Source organism: Danio rerio, chromosome 4 (assembly GCF_049306965.1).
Source record: "Danio rerio strain Tuebingen ecotype United States chromosome 4, GRCz12tu, whole genome shotgun sequence".
NCBI lineage: Eukaryota > Metazoa > Chordata > Actinopteri > Cypriniformes > Danionidae > Danio > Danio rerio.
The window spans coordinates 5,167,371-5,189,401 of record NC_133179.1 but is presented as its reverse complement, the minus strand read 5'-3'; the positions used below and the strand labels follow the sequence as shown (position 1 = coordinate 5,189,401).

Here is a 22,031-nt window from a genome sequence, read left to right as displayed (position 1 = left end):
ATGTATTTTTGGCTTTTGCTGAAAATATATCAATGCAACACAAAACTTCAGGGTTGCATTTGATTTATAGACTGTTTTGAATGATCTGGTCTTTACTTTATTATTATTATTATTATTATTATTTTATTACTATACAGTAGTTATACATTGATTACTGAACACTGAATTCATCCAATGTTTTGATTGGATGATCATCTACTCCCCAACATGTAACCCAACTGTAGGCTATTATAGCTCCTTCCCAACTATGGGTTATTTTAACCCTATGCATTTGGGTTATAAAAATGTAACCCAATGGATTGGGTTATTTTAATTAAATGTTATTTTTTTCCATTCTTGTATATATTACTATTGCTACTATTACTATTAATTTAACGAATATGGCTGTGTAAATAAATAACATGCAGTTTTCACAAATATTAAAAAAGCTTTATGTCCACTACATTTTAAGTTCCAGACAGAACGTTTTTATCCATTTAATATAGATCGGCTATGTATCATCAATAATTAAGAGTGCAGGTGAAACAGATAGAATAAACCTGACACGGAGAGGTAATTTGATTGAAAAAAATAAATAAATAAACTTGACCTTAAGCTTAAATAAACGTTATAATGCAAAAACATTGCGCACGTATATTATTACAGATGTTCTGTGTCAGTTAAATCAGTTGAAATTCAACATTTTTAACCCAACTGGTTGAGTTATTAAATAAATAACCCAATAAAAGTTTTAAATAACCCAACAAAGCACCAAATATTTAACCCAACGTATTCAGTTATTAATAAATAACCCAACAAAGCATCAAATATTTGTAACTCAACCATTGGGTTAAATAAATTACTCATTGATTTTTAGAGTGTAACAATTTGGAACATTTAGAATACATTCTAATAAAAGGTTTTGAAGGTTTAGTCAAGACTCTGCCTCTGAAGCATTTTTTTTTTTTGTACTGTTGCCCTCTGGAACAAGGTTTAGAAGCATCAAATGCTCTTCCAATAGATATACATTTACCTTTGCTCCTGTGGCAGTAAGGATCTATAACTTTATATTTTAGCAAGTTTAAACTTTTATTGTATGTGTCTTTCCCTATTGCTGTTTTGTTTTTTTTTGTATTATTTATGAAGCATGCTGGACTGTATTTTTATGTGTTTGTTATATCATGAGGCTACTGCCATAATCTAATTGCCCCTGGTGGGATTAATTAAAACATTCTTAAAAAGAACTAGCCTTGAAGTGGTTTATAGAACATTCCGAACTAACATTTTTAAAACTCAACTGAAATATTAGCAAAACATAATCAGAACATTTCTGTTAGCTGGGTATTTCTTTTAAAACACCTTAAGAATGTTCAGAAATAGATCTCACAGGATATCTGCTAAATGATAGCACTCAATGTTTCCTGTAATGCTCACATAATCATTTTATGTCAGCAAAATTTTGCATCAAAGCAAAAAAAAAAAGTCTCATTCTAGGAAATAAATGGAAATCAATTGTATCGACTGAGTAATGGTCAACAAGATTTCATACTTCTCAAAAAGCGACGTCCATCCGGGGACAAATCCTGGCTCTCTGGTGAACCACAGAACAGTCATCAAAATGAAAAAGATGCCTGTCACAACTTCAGGATAGCTAAAAAATAAAATAAAACAAAGAATATTAGTTAAAATTATTTAGAAATAAGCCGAAACATTTCTACAATCATTCGATGAACAAAATGAGCTTCTAATGCCAGCCGGAAAAAAAATGGATATTCAAAAAAATAGTGTCAGACTTACTCTGAAACAATTTTTATTTAGAAATCGCTGATGAATAATTTGTTCATGCATCATTTATGGACATTTTTGTTTTTATTTAATATCACCAATAGCTACTGCGACTATCCTTATGTTTTGACCAAATATGTGACATCGAAATCGCTGATAAATAATTCCCAATTAATTACAAAGAAAATATAATATAAGTCTCTGAGTGTGTGAGAGTGTGCTCAAAAGAGTTTTCAGCTCAAAATACCACACAAAAAATGTTTTATGTCTCTTTATATCTCTAACTGTGCGGTTCTGGTGACTGTCACGTTAAATTTATATGAGGTTGTGCTCTTTTCAAAAGAAGGCGGAGCTACAGATGCCTGTGTGTCAGCATAGTGGCAGATTTAAAAACAAGACTAACGTCATATGTTAATGAGGGTGAGATAATCAAGTGGGATTAGAAAAAATAAAATATAATACATATTTACCATTAGAAGCTGCTTATATTCACAGATTTTTAAAACCCTTATAAAAGTGATTTTATAAAAAAAAAGTGTACCTGATGGGGCCGAGTTTCTGGTACTCCTCATGAATGCGCTTCTCGGAGAGGATTTCTCTTCTAGTTTTGCGTTTCTTGCTGAGTGAGCAGGTTTCTCTGAAACTGTGGAAAGAGAACAGAGTCAGCAAATATCCTTTCACAAACTCAAGATCAAAAACACTCTCTTTTATTCTTACTTGCATCCCAGGAATAAAAAGTGCAGCCAGATCCAGGTGAGAATCAGCATGATGAGAGCGATCGGCAGACTGAAGATGAACCACGTACCGAAGTTGATGACTTTTGCTTCTGGGTAACGACTGAAAAACACATTTCATAGCAAAACTTAGTTTTGCAAGCACAATATAACTTAAGCTGGAGTTAAGTTGAGTTGAATCAAGAGGCAGCTTGGTTATCTCAAGCTATTTAATTGCTAATTTTTCAAATTTGTAGGTTTTGATAATGGCAAATGTTTGTTTCATCTAAATATGGAAATATACTATAGATTGTTTTGTCAAGAAACAAGAAAACTTAAACAAAAAATAATAATATTTAAGCTGTGATAGTTAATTGCCCCAGTAATTTATTCATAGTCTTGCTGAAATTTATTTGTAATAAAATAAAATAAAATAAAAATATAAATAAATACATTTATAAATAAATGAATAAATAATAAGAATAAATAAATAATGTAAATAAATGAATAAATGAATGAATAAATAACAAAAAAAATAGAAATAAACAATGTAAATAAATAAATGAATGAATCAATAAATAAATAAATAAATAAATAAATAATAAGAAAAAATGTAAAAGAATAAAAAAAAAATAAAAATAAATAAATAAATAAATAAGAAGAATAAGAAATAAATGATTAAAATTACAGATTGAAATGAATGGTCCTGTTTATTTTTTATGCAAAAACATTTTTACAATAATTTTTCCGATGAATAAAAGTAAGTCCCATTCAATACATATTCTTATTTAGTATTTAATTAGCTGTTTTACATGTATGTCATATTATGACAAAAAAGGGTCAGATATCCTGTTATATTTAAAAATAAAATAAAATAAAATAAAATAAACACAGATTGAAATAAACGATCACACTTATTTTTTTATGTAAAACCCTTTTACAATCATTTCCCAATGAATAAAAGTATGTCCCATTCAATACATATTCTTACTTGATATCTAATAAGCTTTTTTTTCACGTGTAAATACATCATGATTATGACAAAAATATTTATATATATATTATTGTATTTGTTATTAATTTATATATTTATATTTATAAATTATAAATGCTGTTTTATTTTTAGAATCTAAACAAATCTTCAAAGCCTTGCTGAATTTTTTAAATAAATAAATTAATTAATAAATCAAATAAAATCAAAAATAAGAATAAATAAATAAATAATAAGTAAGAAAGAAGGAAAGAAAGAAAGAAAGAAAGAAAGAAAGAAAGAAAGAAAGAAAGAAAGAAAGAAAGAAAGAAAGAAAGAAAGAAACGAAAATATAGATTTAAAATAAATGGTTCAGCTTTTTTTAAAGTAAAACATTTTAACAATCACATCCTAATGAAGTTCCATTTAATACATATTCTTATTTAATATTTAATTAGCTTTTCTACATGTAAATATGTCACATTATGACAAAAAAAAGAGTTATGAATCCGATTTCATTTTGAACATCAAATAAAATTTTCACAGTTTTACTGAAAGTTAAATTAAATTAAATTAAATTAAATTAAAATTAAATTAAATTAAATTAAATTAAATTAAATTAAATTAAATTAAATTAAATTAAATTAAATGAAATTAAATTTAATTTAATTTAATTTAATTTAATTTAATTACAGACTGAAATTAATGGTTCTGCTTATTTTTAACGTAAAAGCTTTTTACAATCATTTCTCAATTAATAAAATTAAGTCCCATTTAGTAGATATTCTTATTTAATACTTAATTAGCTGTTTCACATGTAAATGTCATAACATGACAAAAATGGGTCAGGATTTATGTTATATAAAAAAATTAAAATCAAATAAAACACCAAAGTGTGGAAATGAAGCACAGTTACAATCTCTCAGATACAGTAACAGCTCAATTTACAGAGGTCAAATGTCTGCTTTAGTTCATCAGTGTGGAAGGAAAGGACAAGGGTCTGTTTACACAGTGTTTAGAGCACTAAGAAGATACCGAAAGCCAATCAATGTGCTGCAAGATTTTAGCATTTCACATTGATTATATCTGGAAAAATGTCAAGCCTGTGATAACAGTTACAGCCAATTCTGCTGCAAGAATTGAAAGAGCATCAATACAAACCCCACTGACCCACTAAATGCCCTGTTTTCACTCTGATTTACATATTTACACCAGCGACAGGCATACAGTATAGAATAACCTTTGGCCAAGTAATGTTGCACAAGGAAAAAAGGGTTATTTTTCACTGCTTAGCGTCTTTACAGTGTGCAGGAAATGCGATTGAGCGGATTGAGTGAGGTGCTTAAACAAATCCCAGCAGCAGGCGGTGTTTTCTCAATGTGCCTGTAATGCATTGGAATCACATTGATTCTGATTCTGATTCACAAGCTCAGAGTATGGTTTGATTCGGTGAATAGAGATTTATAGAGATGCTACTGATATTTCAGTATGATCCATTATATGATCAATTAGTCACGACAGCATATGTTTTTAGTTCATTGAAACTTATTAAACTAAGTTAATCATGTTGTAACCTTATTTTAGAAGTTACACAAGCTATTTTAAGTCAGTTTAACATAATATAACTCATACGGTTCATTTGATCCAGCTTAAAAATTTAAGGCAACCATGATTTTTTTACATTGTGTTAAAATAGAGCCCACCTTTCAATTACAGATGCATGGAATAAGTAGTCAAAATATAAAACTGGGTGGAGACAGTGGTGCCCAATTGTATATACTGTATATACACACTAAATGGATGCAATAAATGTATTAAAAGTCCTGTGAAGTGCTTTGAAATGTGCATTTTTTTATTCGATGTTTTGACATAAAAAATGTGTCGTAAACTAAACTAAGATAGATTCTATTTACTATAATTGTGTGTTGTAATAGGGTATATGCAGAGCTAGTGTTGTTCCCATACTGATAAACTTCCGGTGAGCTGTTATTGTGTTTTTTTTTCCCTTTTATACGGTTCCTCTCCCTTCCTTTTACAGTTCCTTTACATCGATGTTGTAATGTAATTAAAATACATTCAGTTAAATGGACTTTGGCATTCATTTAGTTGCTCAAGCGTAAAACGAGACAAAAAGCCGTTAACTCGCATGCGCCCGTCAGAATCGGCAGGTTAGCGCAGAAGCTCCATTGAATATACTGGGGTAAAATAAATGCTCAGATTATAAAGATATGGCGGGGAAAATGCAATTTAATGCAGTGCTTCTTGTACAATCTGAGCCCCACTTTATATTTAATATCACTCAGCTAGTGGAGATTGCTTATTTTTAAAGAAAACAGACCTTAAACACGCAGATATTGCAATGGAATTCAGTTCACCGGAAGCAGTTAACCCAGGTTACTGGCAAATTAAAAGTCCTATTAGCATGCTTTAGCACAGGGGTTTTCAAAGTGTGAGGCGCGCCTCCCCTGGGGGGCGCCAGAGCATGTTAGGGGAGGCGCGGGAAAAAATATTATATAATAAAAATATAATTATTAAGTTTAATTATTATATGTATTTTTTATTATTTTTAAACATTTAAAATTAAACGAAGCTAAAAAAAAATAACACATCAAAAATAAGAAAAACTTTTTTACCCAGAAGGCCATAGCTGTGAATTCGCTTCTGTTTGGCAAGCCCGCCATTACAAGTATATGCCTGCTAATTTACAGTCTATGCTGCTAATACAATGGATCGGTTTCTGAGACCCCCCGATTCAAAGCCTTCAAGTTCAGGGCTTAAACCCAAAAGACGACAATATGATGATCAGTATTTGAGTTTAGGATTTACGTGGACAGGACCAGCTGATGAACCACGACCTTTATGTGTGAATTGTCAAGATATTTTGGCTAATGACAGCATGAGACCTGCTAAACTTCGGCGACACCTTGAAACCAAGCATGATGAGGTAGCAGGAAAACGTCCAGAATTTTGTGCGTGTGCGTGCGTGTGTGCGTTCGTGTTTGGGAGGAGGGAGGCGCCAATGAATAAGTTGTGTCAAAAGGGAGGCCCACTGTCTTAGACTTTGAAAAACCCTGCTTTAGCATATACCGTATTGTTGACTCCCTATATTGCACTTTAAAAAGTGCAATCGATTATGTACACAGGAAAATTTATCAGACATAAAATTATGCGAACATTAGAAAAATGATGTCCAGGATGCTACCGTACTTGTTGAACTGTTCAGCGAAAATGAGATTGGTGGAGGTGCCGGTGATGGTGATGAGGCCGCCAATGGTGGCGGCGTAAGTGATGCTCAGAGTGAGACACTTGCAGATCATGTGATCCCGTTTGGTGGGGTACAGAGAATCCCTGCGGATTTTGGGCTTCTTTGGCACTGGAATGCTAATTGGAGCCTGTTTGGAAACAATACACTGTCAAAAAAAATTCTTGCTGACCCAATTTCTTTTAGTTGAATCAAACCTTTCTAATCATCTCAACTTACATCATTCAAACTGACTAAAATATGAGTTAAACTTTGTATAACTTAAACAAATTAAGTTGTAAGACCTGATGAATTTAAATCAATTTATTGATTGCGTTATTTAAGTTAAATCAACATGAAGAATATTGTTGTTGTGTTGATTTTTGTCGTTTTTTTTTTTGCAGTGTACAAATGAATGATTTTTAGAAGTAGAAAAAGCACACTGTGATTATTGTCAGCTTTCTGAAGGCAGATCTCACCTCAGGCAGATATCCATTTGATTCTCTAGAAAAGTTTGGGCCGAAGCCAGGCTTTAATGATAGCCCGTTCAACTCCTATTGTACGAAAAAACACAACTGTCTTATGTATAAAAATATATAATCTATATAAAAATTAGTTGTATAATAACAATAAAGGTCCTAAAATAAGATATATCACTAATAAATGCACTAAATTCATCCTATTTCTGAATATATATATATATATATATATATATATATATATATATATATATATATATATATATATATATATATATATATATATTATCTTGAAAAAAATTTGAAGTGACATTTTTAACTTTGTGTTGTTTGACATTTTTTAATTGACGGTCATACGGAAAAATGTTCTAAGTATGTCCTATAAAATCAATTTCAATTAAATTTTTCAAGTGACAGGATGAAATGACAGTAAACGTGTTCTGAGTCTGAGTTTTGTTCACATATATTACTATTAGACATTTGATAAACAACAGAATGAGATTTTATAAGTAATTTTAATAAACAATTTAAAGTTTCAATAATTCGTTCACTCGTTTATTCACCCTTTCATCATACAGTCCATTCATTCAATCCATCCATTCAATCCATCAATTAATTAAATCATTCATTCTTTCATTTAATCATTAATTCATTCATTCTTTCATCTTTCCATCTTCCTATCCATCCATCCTCCCATTCATCCATCCATCCATCTATCCAATTTTTCATTCATTCATCAGATGATTAATTCATTATTTCATTCATTTATCCATCCATCCATTTATTCATTCTTTCATTAGGGGATTCATTCATACATTCATTTTTCAGTCGATTCATTCATTCATTCATTCATTCATTTATTTATCGGTCGATTAATCCATTCATCCATTATCCTATCCATCCATTCTCCCATCCATCCATCCATCCATCCATCCATTTATCCATCCAATTTTTCATTCATCCATCAGATGATTAATTTATCCATCCATCCATCCATCCATCCATCCATCCATCCATCCATCCATCCATCCATCCATCCATCCATCCATCCATCCATTCATTCATTCATTCATTCATTCATTCATTCATTCATTCATCCTCCTATTGTCCTATCCATCCATCCATCCAATTATTCATCCTTCCATCCTCCTATCAATCCATTATTCTATTTATTCATTCATTCATTTGGACATATTACATTTTTAAGCAGAAATCCACAAACATTCCTCTCTGTATGTCTGTTTCTTTCTAATTTTGTTTTCTTTTTGGATAAAATGGCAGATTTCGATCTTACCTCGTTCATCATACAGACTTCGTTTTTTTCACTGTAAACAAAGCAAAAAAACAAAAACATAAGCTTTTTTTAAAAGATAGTTTAATAAACTTTACATTGCCCAGAAAGGGCATTTGCTTACTTTTTACAGTCCAGCAGCTCCAGGTGATTCTTGCTTGATTCCAGGTTTTCCTCTTTGTCTGGAAATGACGTGACAGAAAGATTACATCATAAACAATATACAGTCGAGGGCTAAATTATAAAACCCTCTGAAAAAGTAACTCACCGCTCTCCTCGTCCTGTGTTAAGTCCTGCGAATCTTCTTGCGAATCTGCGATGCCGGTGCAGATGAGCTGCTGGAGCACAGCTTCAGCGATCGGCATCACCATTGCAGTGGTGGAAGTGTTGCTCAACCACATGGAGAGAAAAACTGTGCAGCACATGAAGCCCAACACCAGCCTACAACACAAACAGAACCTATGAGCAATTCCATGCACATGTCAACCCAAAAAAATAAAGTTTTAATCAAAATAGCTAAACCATTTCTAGCTTTTTTGTGTAGGCTTGTATTTAACAGGATTGTAATGTCTCTGTCAGTGTTTTGAAACAATTATAAAGTCACACCAGTGTCAATTTCACATCTGCCACATCCATAAGGAAGCTTTTTTCTCATAAATGCCAAAATGGAAAATAAAATAAAACAAATCATTTTAAATCTATAAAGAGCCAACTCTTATCCTTTTGATGAACATTATTTTTGGGGATTGTGCAGTTTAATTCACAGAATTTCTACAAAGTATGTTGTATACTGCATACTTTTTTTGGTCACATCCATAACGTATGCTTATTTTCCTCTTAGACTATGGCTGTGTCTGTTGTGATTGACAGATTGGCCATACTCTGCTCTGATTGGTCAGATTGTGCCTGTTTGTTCAGATGGCTCTATACTTCTCTGATTCCAGAGACCTTTTACATTCACCAACAGCTCCTCATAAAAAGCATTATAAAGCTGTACTACATACATGCCAGGTTTGGCCCCAGCAATCATGACCATCCGCAGGGCGATGCGCTTATGCAGGTTCCACTTCTCAATAGAGGCGGCCAAACAGATGACTCCCATCAGCAACAGGGTGGTGTCCTTAAAATATTCAGATGCCACCTGCAAACAAACACAAATATTATATGATGTTTTATTTATCTAGGCCACACAACACTTACAGTAACCTGCATAAATGCAACGTCAGTATGACACAGAAGGAATCGTGAGATTGTTTTTGTTAACTATGTTTTTATTGCAATACCATCTGACTTATTTTTTGACCTATGCCCGCAACATGCAGTTAAAGCCTTTACTCTCTCCCACCTAAAGTACTGCAACATCATTTTAACTCTGTACACCTTCAATCTCAAACATCTTTTTACTTTGCGTTTACACTTGCAGTCTCTTCTACTCTAAAATTATCACTTAAACGTAATACAGTAGCATTGCTAAAATATATAAATATATTAATAAATATTTGCTATTTGGATTTATTTTAATATGTCATTTGTTCAGCTACATTACTCCGGTCTTCAGTGGCACATGGTCCTTCAGAAATGATTGTAATGCCATTTGCTGTTCAATGAACTTTTTAAGATAATCAGGATTTTAGGGATATACATAAATAACAACATCTCAGATGACCCAAAATCTCTGACTGAAAAAGATTACGTAAAAAGAGGGGAATATTTATCAAACACGATTACAAGTATTTAAGATAACAGGTTGCTTTGTCAGGTTAGTTACTGGGATTTAGTCACATGATGCAGCATTTTGTTTTACATAACAGCTTGGCGGTTTATTGTGAATGAATGATCAGCAACTCTGAGAGCTGTAAAACTCACTCTCACGCTTGATGAAACAAAAATAGTGTGAGAGTTTTTACTTTTCCCACATTCCGTGTGAACTGCAAATAGGATTTTCTTCCTTGCTATTTTTGACTTGTTTTGTAATATAATTCAAAATCACATTTTACTTCAGACGCAAAATTACTATTAATACTATATATTATGCAAAAATCCTCACCTTTGTGAAGTTTATTTAACTAATTATTATTAATATTTAACTAATTTCGAGAGAATCACGTGCTTATGATTAACCACGGCTGGTCCTGCATTAGTTAATATATGATTCTCCAGACGATTCCTCAGTCACCATAAATAACCAGCTCCATACCACAGTCATCTTTGTTTTAAAAAATCTCCCCATCCACCCCTAGTCCTCCTCCTTTCTTAGATGGGGTGGCCCGGTGGTTAGCACCATTGCCTCACAGCAAAAATGTCACTGGTTCATGTCCTTACCGAACCAGTCGACATTTCTGTGTGGAGTTTACACGTTCTCCCCATGCTTGCATGAGTTTCCCCCAGGTCCCGTGGTTTACTTCCACCATTCAAAGACATGAGACTTCAGTAATTGACTAATTTAAATTGGCACCATAGATATGCTCCTAGCAGTATATTTCTTCATAGCAATTCCTAATTGGTCATTAGCTGTAAACAGCAGGGGAGTGCATCGAGATCTACCAGAGCTCAAGGGAGGGAGCCCCGGGCTAGAGGATCTTCAGAGCTCAGGGCTCTCTCTCAGAACAGCATGCCAAACTTGCTTTATAATCAATCATTAGCTCAGTGTGAACTCTTGAAATGTGCTTTATTTAATGTTTTTTTTTTAACTAAATGTTTCTTGATTTTATAGAGTTTGGATATTTTATTCCCCACCTCACCACACGACAACAATAAAACATTATTAATTCTGAGTGTGCCTCACACATGTAAGTGGGCTGGACAAATCACCTGTAGAAAACACACTCATATCTCTGACACTTTAACCGAAATTAATTTTGCAAATATTCACAACACACGTACTTACAACCACTAAAAAATAAAAAAAAACTGTGCATTTATGAAGTGTGCCCCACACAGGTGAGTGGGTTTGACAAACCATCTGTAGAAATACTCTTCTCTCAATTTAAAGCAAACAAACATATAACGCTCCCCACTCCTTACTCTAGCACAGGTCCTTTGTATAATTAGCCCTTATTGTGTGTATTGCCTCTTCTTGTTAAATTGCTGAATGTCTCCTCAGTTGTAAGTCGCTTTGGACAAAAGCATCTGCTAAATGACTAAATGTAAATGTTATTGAAAAACAACGCAACAATGCTTGGCTTGAGTATTTTTTTTATTTTTTTTTTTGCACCATACCCTGATAGAGAGACTCACTGAAGATAACCAGGTCAGATATTTCCCAGAGTAAATGGGTCATATACTACTCCTTAAACCAGTTCTGCAATAAATGCACAGTCTTAAGCATGTCAAACATTTAACCTGCAGTTTTCCAGTCAGTGAAGACTTTACCTGTCGCACAGAACATCTTACTGTGGGATGTTGAATGCAGAGAGATTGTCATCTTACCTCACTGGATTTGAGGACCCCAAACAGAGGGTAAAGAAAGGCTGGGACGAGAGCAGCGGCGCCTAGAGGAACGGCTTCAGAAACCCAATATACTGCTGTCACGATCAGGACGTAAGCACATGAGGACTCCTACACAAGAGACAGAACACAATTGAACATTTGGCAGATTTTCTTCTTTTCATTTCACCATTAACAGGTTTTGATCAATTTATAAAAGTACAATGTCATCTATACAAGTGTTTATAATTTATCATTTCTAAAATGATTTACTTTCTACCTCTCTCTCTCTCTCTCTCTCTCTCTCTCTCTCTCTCTCTCTCTCTCTCTATATATATATATATATATATGTATATATATATATATATATATATATATATATATATATATATATATATATATATATATATATATATATATATATATATATATACATAGATTTATAAAATATTATTATTTATTATTTATAAATTATAATTATATATATATATATATATATATATATATATATATATATATATATATATATATATATATATATATATATATATATATAATACAATATTTGTAATTAAATTTATAAATAATTCAACATTTTAATTGTAGTTAGCATTTTAGTAATTTTGTTGCAGTTTTTTCTTATTTTTTATTTTATTTTTTTTGTTTTTCTGTGTGTTTTTAAAACCATATTTAAAATAATTATTTGCAATATATTACATAGAATTTGTAAGCTTTTTGATAAATAAGCAACAAAAGAAATAATAGACTATAATAATAGAATATTCAATTCGTTTTTCATTTAATTTAATCAATGAATTAAATTTAAAAAATGATTTTAGTTCTATATATGCAGTTTGTATGCTTTTACGTGGGTTTTTGTGAAAATAAAACCCTCAATAAAACTTTTTTACATTGTGTACACTCAAAAAATTACGTTTGCTGTTCGTAAGTAATAAAATACATTTAGATGAACAGTGCATGATATAAAACATTTACTAAACAACCAATATCAGTAATTAAAGCAATGATTTTAGCACTTCGGCTGTGTAAAGTTGCATGCAAAGCTTAGGCTGACGGCATGAGCATGTGTCATGTGACTCATATTTCATAATTAATCAGATTTCATACCAGCCAAGCACAGTTAATACAAGCTCTCACATTCCAGACACAAATCGAGCTTATGAGGAGGTTGCAGAAAGGCACTGATATGTGGGAATATAATAGTACTTTCTATGAGCTTTGGTTATTTTGGTAAATACAATGAAACTTAATAAAACAACATATTTTGCAAGGGGAAACAAAACTTTGTGTTTGTGTGTGTGTGTGTGTGTGTGTGTGTGTGTGTGTGTGTGTGTGTGTGTGTGTGTGTGTGTTGACTGTAAGAAATGATATGATAAAAAGTGTTTTTATATTACTTTCGTTTTAATCAGGTAATCACGCTTCACCTATTGAAATTATGTAGAAATACATTTTTGACAGTAGTAATAGCAATTATAATTGATAATTAAAGAAAAAGAATTATCAAGTTTTAGTAGCGTAAGAGAACTGCTATTAAAAATGCATATTTTTACTTTATATGCATACATTGTGAAAGATTAAAACTTAAACAAAGTACTTTGCCTTGTTACAATTAAATGAATATGTTAGACGAACTTAATTTAGGAGAGTTTTCAATAATAAATTAAGTGAGTTCTTTTAGGTAAAACAACTTTTAGTCATTTATTTATGTCAAAAAAAGGTATTGTTTGCTATTAATAGTGAACAATTCTTGCCACAAAACATAAAACTATTATTATTATTATCTTAACGTGGAAATAAAGTCATTTGTACTGCAATAAAAGTATTATATCTAATAATATTATAGATAGAAAATTATTTATACTGTACTGTATGTACTGTTCCATTCTTGTTGTTCTCTTTAATGAATGACTAAAACTTGTTACACCTTAAAAAGGACTGACTTATTACTGAAAACTCTCATAAATTAAGTTTGTCAAACTTGATTCATTTAATTGTAACAAGTGGAAGTCATTTGTATAAGTTTTCACTTTCACTGTGGACTTCATATCTAATGCTACATTTTTAGGGACTGGACATAAACAAGCAAACTTACTGTGCAGCATGACAAAATTAGCACTATTTCCACCTCAAATTGAAAGCTTATTGAAGTAAAATGAACTGATTTCGTTTGAAAACGTATTGCTGTAAGTTGCATAATTGTTTTTAGTGGTTTAAAAAATGATTTTAATTAAATTCTATTCATTCCAATGCAGTTATATAAACCAGATAATATGTTACTGCAGTAATAACATGGTAAATACACACTAATTAAGTACGTTACGTTAAAAAATGTGTAACTTGTTGTAACTTGAAACTGTTGACTTATTTTTTAGAATTACGCACACAGTTCATTTACTTTATAGTTTTAACAGGTTTACTTCCTCTCTTTTAAAAGAAAAGTCAATGTTTTAAAGTGTAAAAGTGTAGTAATCTCTTATCAATGAGAAGTTACAGATAATACACAGTATGGTTTTAGCTATTTAAATAAATTATATATATATATATATATATATATATATATATATATATATATATATATATATATATATATATATATATATATATATATATATATATATATATATATATATATATATGAAGAATATAAATAAATATAATATATATATATATATGTCCAACTACATAATCATATACAAATTTTGAATGCATTGTGAGGGTTATAAAAAACTCCAACAAACATTATTATTCAAAAGGCATTTAACTGGACCCATATTGTGAAGAGTTCCCAGTTCATCATCAGTCTCAAACAAATATGAATGTACATTGTGCATTGTGGAAGCTTGATTTATGCTTTGTCACTTTTGATGTTAAAAAAGTGCAACACTAGCAAAGTGACTTTTATTGACATTTTAGTAGTTTGAAATAATATAATGTATAAGAAAGAATATACACTCTGTAAATGCACTGGTAGTTTATTACAAAGTTTTTGTATTTCGATATACATAACCAATCTAGAAAATATAGCACTTTGAACTATTAAAAATGTCAATAAAAGTCACTTTTTCCAACTTTTCATGGTTAAATGTTGTTGGAAGAATGATTAAGGTCCCATAATGCAAATCAAATGCATAAATAAATGGGATGAAAAAAAATCCCAAAATACTTAAAACTGCTTATTTACAGATATTTTTACCGAGTTACCAAATGCACAATGCTTCCTTATATGAGACTTGAGAACCAGCAAACCTCTGTTTACCAATATCCACGACATTACACCACCACATTTCCTTTTTTTTTTTTGGCAGTGGACCTGCTAAAAGCTGATTATCAGTCAGCGTGTGCCTGTGTTCAGAAACTCTGCTTTCGACCCCCAGATTAACAGTCCATTGTTTTTGTCCTGCTTTAATCTCATCATTGCTCAAGACATCAGCCCCCCTGAGATCAAACAAATTTCTCTGATGGGGCATTGATGTTCACGGTAAACACAACTGATCATTTCCTCCAATTAATCACCGATGTGATCACAAGATTACTCTGAAAACAGCACACTTCAGTTTCGACATCGACACGAGCTTCACATTGCATTCATTACATAATGGCTGTGTTGAATGCAGCAGGTGAGATGGGATTACTCAACTACTGTGACGTCTTTATTTCAGACTCTGCATGCCGAGTACTATCAGACAGATAAGCAGAACTCTGGAAAGGTGATCTAATTAAAATAGCGGTGTAATTGCAAAATCAGCAGATCTGTTTTCAGGTATTTGAGTGTGTCATTTCCACATTTGTGTTTTTATGCACTAATAAGTAAACGTGTAAAGGTCACATAATGCCTCTCCGCAGGCTTTGATGATCTTGGACTGAATCTAAGATCCAGCATGCAACACAAATAAACAACATCTGTAATAACTTTCAAACAAACACTTCAGATCAGAACTGAACTTGAACACAATCGCTGCAGCGTGTTCCTGGAGTTCGACCAATTAGGGGAGAGGTCACCGCGGCACCTCCAGTGACCACCGCAACCACAACCAAAATCATTTTTAATGTTAATGTCCAAGATTTCCACTTTCATCCACTTACAGCCATTTTACCTGTCCAAAAACAATCCTTTACTGCTTGATACTGATATTCCCCACATTAAAATCTGATATATGCCGATATTTGAAGAGCTCACATGAAAAAGCCTCTAAAGTGCCACTTGAAATTTCTAAAATGTGTGTAGGTTCAGTAATTTCATATTGATGGCATATAATACTTTATTTTCATTGCATTTAAAGAGAAACAACTGAACATGAACACAGGAGGCTGAGAAAATTTCTGACAGAGATTTTTGCATCTGAACTCATCATATGCAAACTACACATATGACATATACATTCATATTCAAATTTCACATACAGTATTGACCTTATTCTAAAATGCGGAAGTGCGCCTGTTTTCGCGATTGTCTTAGAACTTCCGATTCAGTCGCCTATGGGAGAAATGACTAGGAATAATAAACGGCAGAAAATGGCCAAACTACTTGCTCAACAAACAAATGTTTGCATGACTACACAGACCAAGTAGCATAATATAATAAGAAAATATTAAATTGCAACATCAAGCAGCGTAACGAGCAGTTGTCAAAAAATGAATGGAAGTGAATGTGACCGGAAGTCGCGAGACAAAAAGATTCAAATGGCAGCGCCCACTCGTCAGCTGAGAATAAGGTGAATACACTGCCTTCAGAAAACCATCATACCCTGTGAAAATCCTTTACTCACATTACACCCTGCTTTCAAAAGACCTTCAGGATAAAATTGTAGAAATGCACAGGCTAGGAGAAGAGGCTACAAAAACCTTTCAAAGCCTGAAACGGTTATTTGGAATAGGATTTCTTTTCAGGCTGTGTGACTCATAAAGTCATTGGGCCCTATCATACACCTGGCGCAATAAGGAGCAAGACGTGTTTGCCCCAAAATTTTGCTATTTTCAGACCAACGCAACCTTAATTTTCTCGTTTTCCGCCACGTCGTTTAAACAGCAAATTCATTTGCGTCACTTTGTGGACTCATGGGTGTTTCCAGCCTGATCTCACGAGGAAACGTAAGTATTTTATGTTTTGTCAGTTTAGTGGCTAATTCAGTTCAGTCATACGAAATTGTACTATTTTAAAAAGGAGGCGTGGCACCTAACCCCACCCCTAAACTCAACCGTCATTGTGGTATGAGCAAATCATACTAAAATGTACGGATTAGATTGTAGGAATTTGTACAAATTAGCCACTAAATTAAAAAGTTATGAATTGCCATGAGATTGTGTTGGTGTTTCGGTTTAGAAAAGAGGTGTGTTGAGGCGCATTGTTGGCGCGTTGCTATTTCGAAGAACTAAGATAGACTGTGCAATAGATCAGCTGAAAGCAGGTCTAAAGTCCAGTGCAGAGCGTGTTAGTTGTGTGCCTCCCTTACACATTGCTTAAAACACACAGGATGTACAGCAATACACAAATCGTCACATTGGAATTAAGGTTATATCTGCATCTTGATTTATTTTGAGATATTGAGCTTCAAAGTTTTTGCATTCCATAGCAAACTGTGTGTGTGTAACATTTGTTTTTTTTTTTAATAAAAAGTCTTAAAATGTAAACAACTTACATAAAAAAAGCATCGCACAATGTAAATAAGTTGACAATTAATAAGAATATGTCAATAACTCAATTTTGACAAAAATGTCAGATAGAACCTTATAATTCTCAGGTGACGAAATATCTATACAAATGAAAAATAATGAGGAGGCTCATTCTTTATCCTCGGGCTGCAGATGGTCTGTTTAACTGTTTTCTCGCTAGTGAAGTGTTCAGTTTTTCCCCTTACAAAGTCTGCCTTGTAAATTAATGCACCATGGCGGGACGCAACTGACTCTTAAAGGGAATGGGAGATGAGACTCTGATTGGTTTATTCTCGAAAACACACCCATAACTCATTAAGAGAATAAGCACAACCCTGTTAGACCATGCGCTGCAGCGCAGAACGTATTTTTCTGTCACTAAAATAGAATATACGGATTCGGACACACCCTTATTGCTTTTACGCCCTGCGCTTTAGACTTTGCGCCAAGATCATTAAAATAGAGCTCATTATTTCAAAGGGGTATATTGATTTTTGTATAGGTATTGTATAAAATGTACGCCATATTTGCAACTCATATTTAAAAAAAATTGCAAAAATGGCTGTTTAGATGTATTTATTTAACAATGAAAATTAAAAATATGTACATAGGTTCAAATATATAGGCTATAATTATTTATATGTGTTCATATGTGGCTATATATGGCCATATATGAACAGATATTTATATAAGTAGCTCTATCATATATGTAAATATTTTTAATTCCAATTGTTTAAAAAATGTATATTTACATATATTATTTTACAAAATATATTTGCAAATAAAGTACATTATGAGCATTTTTTTTCACATATACAGTGCATGTATGACATATTTTACATATGTGAAATTCAACAAGTAATTCCAACATGTATGTCAATAAATCTAACTTGTATGTCATATATATATACATCGGATTTATATATTGTAGTAACTATTAAACTATTAAACTATTAAAAGGGAAATCTTGCACATGCATTGCAAAATAAAGTGAATCATTAGGTAGGGGGTAATGTACATCTAGGCGATTGTTCTAATTGTCTTTGCATAAAACAGATTATTTGTAGTACCTGAATGAGCCTTCATCATTAGTTTCAGCATTTGTTATCTAACACACCTTGGAATGTTGTAATTGACCAATCAGAATCAAGTACCCCATAGAGCTGTGTATGTAATAAGACATTTTAACACACCACTGTAACCTCATAAAGCGTAATGCTTAAATGAATTGCATTTAAATGCTAATTTTAGTGCACATACCTAAAAACCTGCACATTATATATAGGCTGTGTCTGTCCTACTGCATTCTGACATTTGAACTTGTTCTACACAGTCAGAGATTATGTGGGTTAATGGTAAATACAAAGAGTTTCATTCATACAACCTTCCCCATACTCTGAGTTGAAACACTAGCTGGGATAAATGTAACGCTAAGGTCACTTGGAGAAATAATATCCACATGATCCAGTTTACCAGAATTTCGTAAAAAACAAAACAACAACAAGTGAACAAGTGAAACTTTCAATTTAACACTATAGCTATTTGCTGTGCATGTCAGTATGTGAGTGCATGCGTGTGTCTCTATATAGTATATTTCTTTTGCTAATCTTATAACTTATATTATTTAAACAGTATAGTAATTACTGTGTGCATCAATATGAGTGTGCATTATACAGTAGTCAACATTTGAAGTGGATCAAAAATGTTTTCAACACAAGAAAGTGTCTCGCTGAATAGTTTTAGGACAACTTTGATAAAAGGTTTTGAACTGCTTCTAATGTTGACTACTGTATATCTTATAAGGGCTCAGCCAGTTTAACCTTTGTGGAAATTTCTGGAAAATGTAGAAGATGGTAGGCATTGTGGGGCCAGAACTAAATATATATCTGAGAGATTTCTGCACAGACATCTTGCTTTACCTGCTCATATGCTACAAAGAAAAAGAAATGTACTAAACTAAAAACATTGATTGAAAATGTTGAATTAGCAGTGGGATGTGTCATATTTAATGAACTGTTCCGACTATCCCCATCCTAAACAACACTAACAAAGTTAACTCTTTTAGCATGTGGGTTTGTAGTTAGCATGATTATGTAACATTGTATTATGGAATCCTGCACTCTAATCTAGTGTTGCAACCCAGTGTCGGGTCAAATATGGACAAACTAGTCATTGGGTTATTTTTAATGAAATGTAAATGCATTTTTTAACCCAAACGTTGGATTTGTCCATATCTGACGTTGCATTTACATTGTTGTCACATTATGGCAAATTCAGGCAAAAATAATCTCATTTTTAAAATACTTTTTATTTTTAAAATAAGTTTTGGTGATGAAATCTACAGTCTTGCTCATTGACACATGTCACTTCTCCTGTAGATTAAAAAGGCATGCAGAGTGTACTGTATATGGTACTGATGATGTCATCATATGTTGTTTCTGACTGGACTGGTGGGCAGTTTTACAACTAACATTTTACAACACTCCTCAGTCTCCCCTATGCTTATTTTGCATTCTACAAAATAATTTCTACAAAAAAAGATTCTTCACATAAAAAAACAAAAACAAAAAAAAGAAGCATTTAATCAACATGTACTTTTTGTTGTTGTTGTGAAATTTACTAGTAATTCTTTAATGAAACTTTTTTTACTGAAATAAAATCTTTCTTAGATTCTATCAACATTACACTATACATCTTGGGTTTATTAACCCAATGCTTGGTCAAATATGGACAAACTTAATGTTTGTTTATGATTTTTTTCAATTGAATTCAAATGACACAATTTACCCGTTTGGTTTGTCCATATTTCAACCCAACTTTGGGTTAATACAACCCAGCATTTATAGAGTGTGTTACAATATGCCTTTGAAATTCATTCATTCATTTTCCTTCAGCTTAGTCCCTGATTATCAGGGGTCACCACAGCGGAATGAACCGCCAAATATATTTTACGCAGCGAATGCCCTTCCAGCTGCAACCCAGTACTGGGAAACACCCATATACTCTCACATGCACACACATATAATTCATAAACACATGCAACTGGTCCAGTCAGGACTCGATCCAGTGACTTTCTTGCAACAGTGCTAACCACTATGCCCCTTTTTAAATTCAAACATATTTAAATTGTATTTATTTAATTGATCAAATAGAAACAAACCTAATGTTGGGTTACATTTTTCAATTAAACTTAAACGACATTTTTAACCAAACGGTTGGAGTTGGCCGTATTTGACCCAACGTTGGTTTACAACGACCCAGCATTTTTGACTAGCTTTCTAACTACAAATTGCAGCTACAATAACTTTATATGCATAAATTGCAAAATAACATGCATTAAAAAAACGAGCTGAATCAACACAATTCCTCAGGTTTTTTTTTTTTTTTTTTGGACAACTTTATTGTTTTATGTTTTTTCTGATTAAGTTTGTAAACATGAATAAGTTCACATAATCCCTTCATGTTGTCCCAACACAAATCGACTCTTATAAATTTACGTAACAGCGCGTAATCTTTAAATAACATACAGTAAAAACGCGCAATTTAGTGCGCATACCCAAAAGCCACCAGCGCGCGTAAAGCGCACGCATGGAGAGCTGGTTGCGCACGAGCGCGCGTAAAAGTGACTGCATGAGTTAATAAGAATCTACTCACACTGCACGGGTGGATGAGTGGCAGAGGCAGCAGGGATAAAGGAATCATCACCACGAGAATCAGTTTCCGAGCCGTCCATAGTTTTTTGATTAAGTCCATTCTGGCGCCTTCCAGCCTCATGGGAGAAAGATTTTCTCAGTGCAGCTCTCAGATGTTCTGGGTTCTTTAAATAAATGCGTCACTTCACTCCCACTTTCACCTTATACGCGTGCTGGAGTGTCTGCCTCCCTTTTCTCCGTGATTTCTTAAAGTTGCTCTTGCTATTTATTAAAGGCGTAAATGGTGTCTTGTCTTTGGATCCGGTTTCGATGTGATTGTCGTCCTTCTAATCCATCCAGGTGTGATGTGACTCTCTTATACCTCTTTCAGCAAGTATTGATGGTTAAAAAAGCTGCTTATTTTTTGCGTCTATCTCTGATTTTCCATGCTTTCCTATTTTTACAGAAAAGATCAATACTTTACAGTTACTTTTTACAGAAGAGCTGACACCTGAAACTGCTGATGCATGAACTGTGTGTTCTGTTAGACACCTTTATGAAAAGTGTGAGTTTGCGGCGCAGCTCATTTTTCTTTAATCTCCTCATTTCTCCGCCCATTTCGCTCCTTAACCAATCAGAGCCGCGCGAGTGGAGTTTATGAATGGACGTGAGGTCGCGGGGTTGCGATGCTCGTGTGCCAAATTGAACCGTTTACATGCAGAGGCGTCTGTTTCTCAGAATAAACCCAGCGAGAGATCAGAGAACAGAATGTGTCAGAAATCACGAGCTGAAACACCTGCATTAATAACAGCACAAAACATCCTGACAGCAGCGCGGCCGCGGAC

General features: G+C 32.8%; 1 protein-coding gene across 2 annotated transcripts in view; it reads right to left on the bottom strand.

Annotated features, from left to right (window-relative positions):
• Positions 1–21,753, bottom strand: part of slc13a4 (solute carrier family 13 member 4) — a 28,688-nt gene extending 6,935 nt beyond the window's left edge. Inside the window, exons 1-11 of one of the 2 annotated variants that reach the window (XM_005164503.6) lie at positions 21,209–21,753; positions 11,888–12,016; positions 9,463–9,599; positions 8,727–8,899; positions 8,583–8,640; positions 8,462–8,492; positions 7,168–7,242; positions 6,655–6,839; positions 2,482–2,601; positions 2,306–2,407; positions 1,529–1,630 (exon numbers count right to left, since the gene is read on the bottom strand). In XM_005164503.6, coding sequence (XP_005164560.1) covers positions 1,529–1,630; positions 2,306–2,407; positions 2,482–2,601; positions 6,655–6,839; positions 7,168–7,242; positions 8,462–8,492; positions 8,583–8,640; positions 8,727–8,899; positions 9,463–9,599; positions 11,888–12,016; positions 21,209–21,328 — 1,232 coding nt within the window. In that variant the 5' untranslated portion in view covers positions 21,329–21,753. 2 annotated transcript variants of the gene reach the window in all.
• Positions 21,754–22,031: the final 278 nt, after the last annotated feature.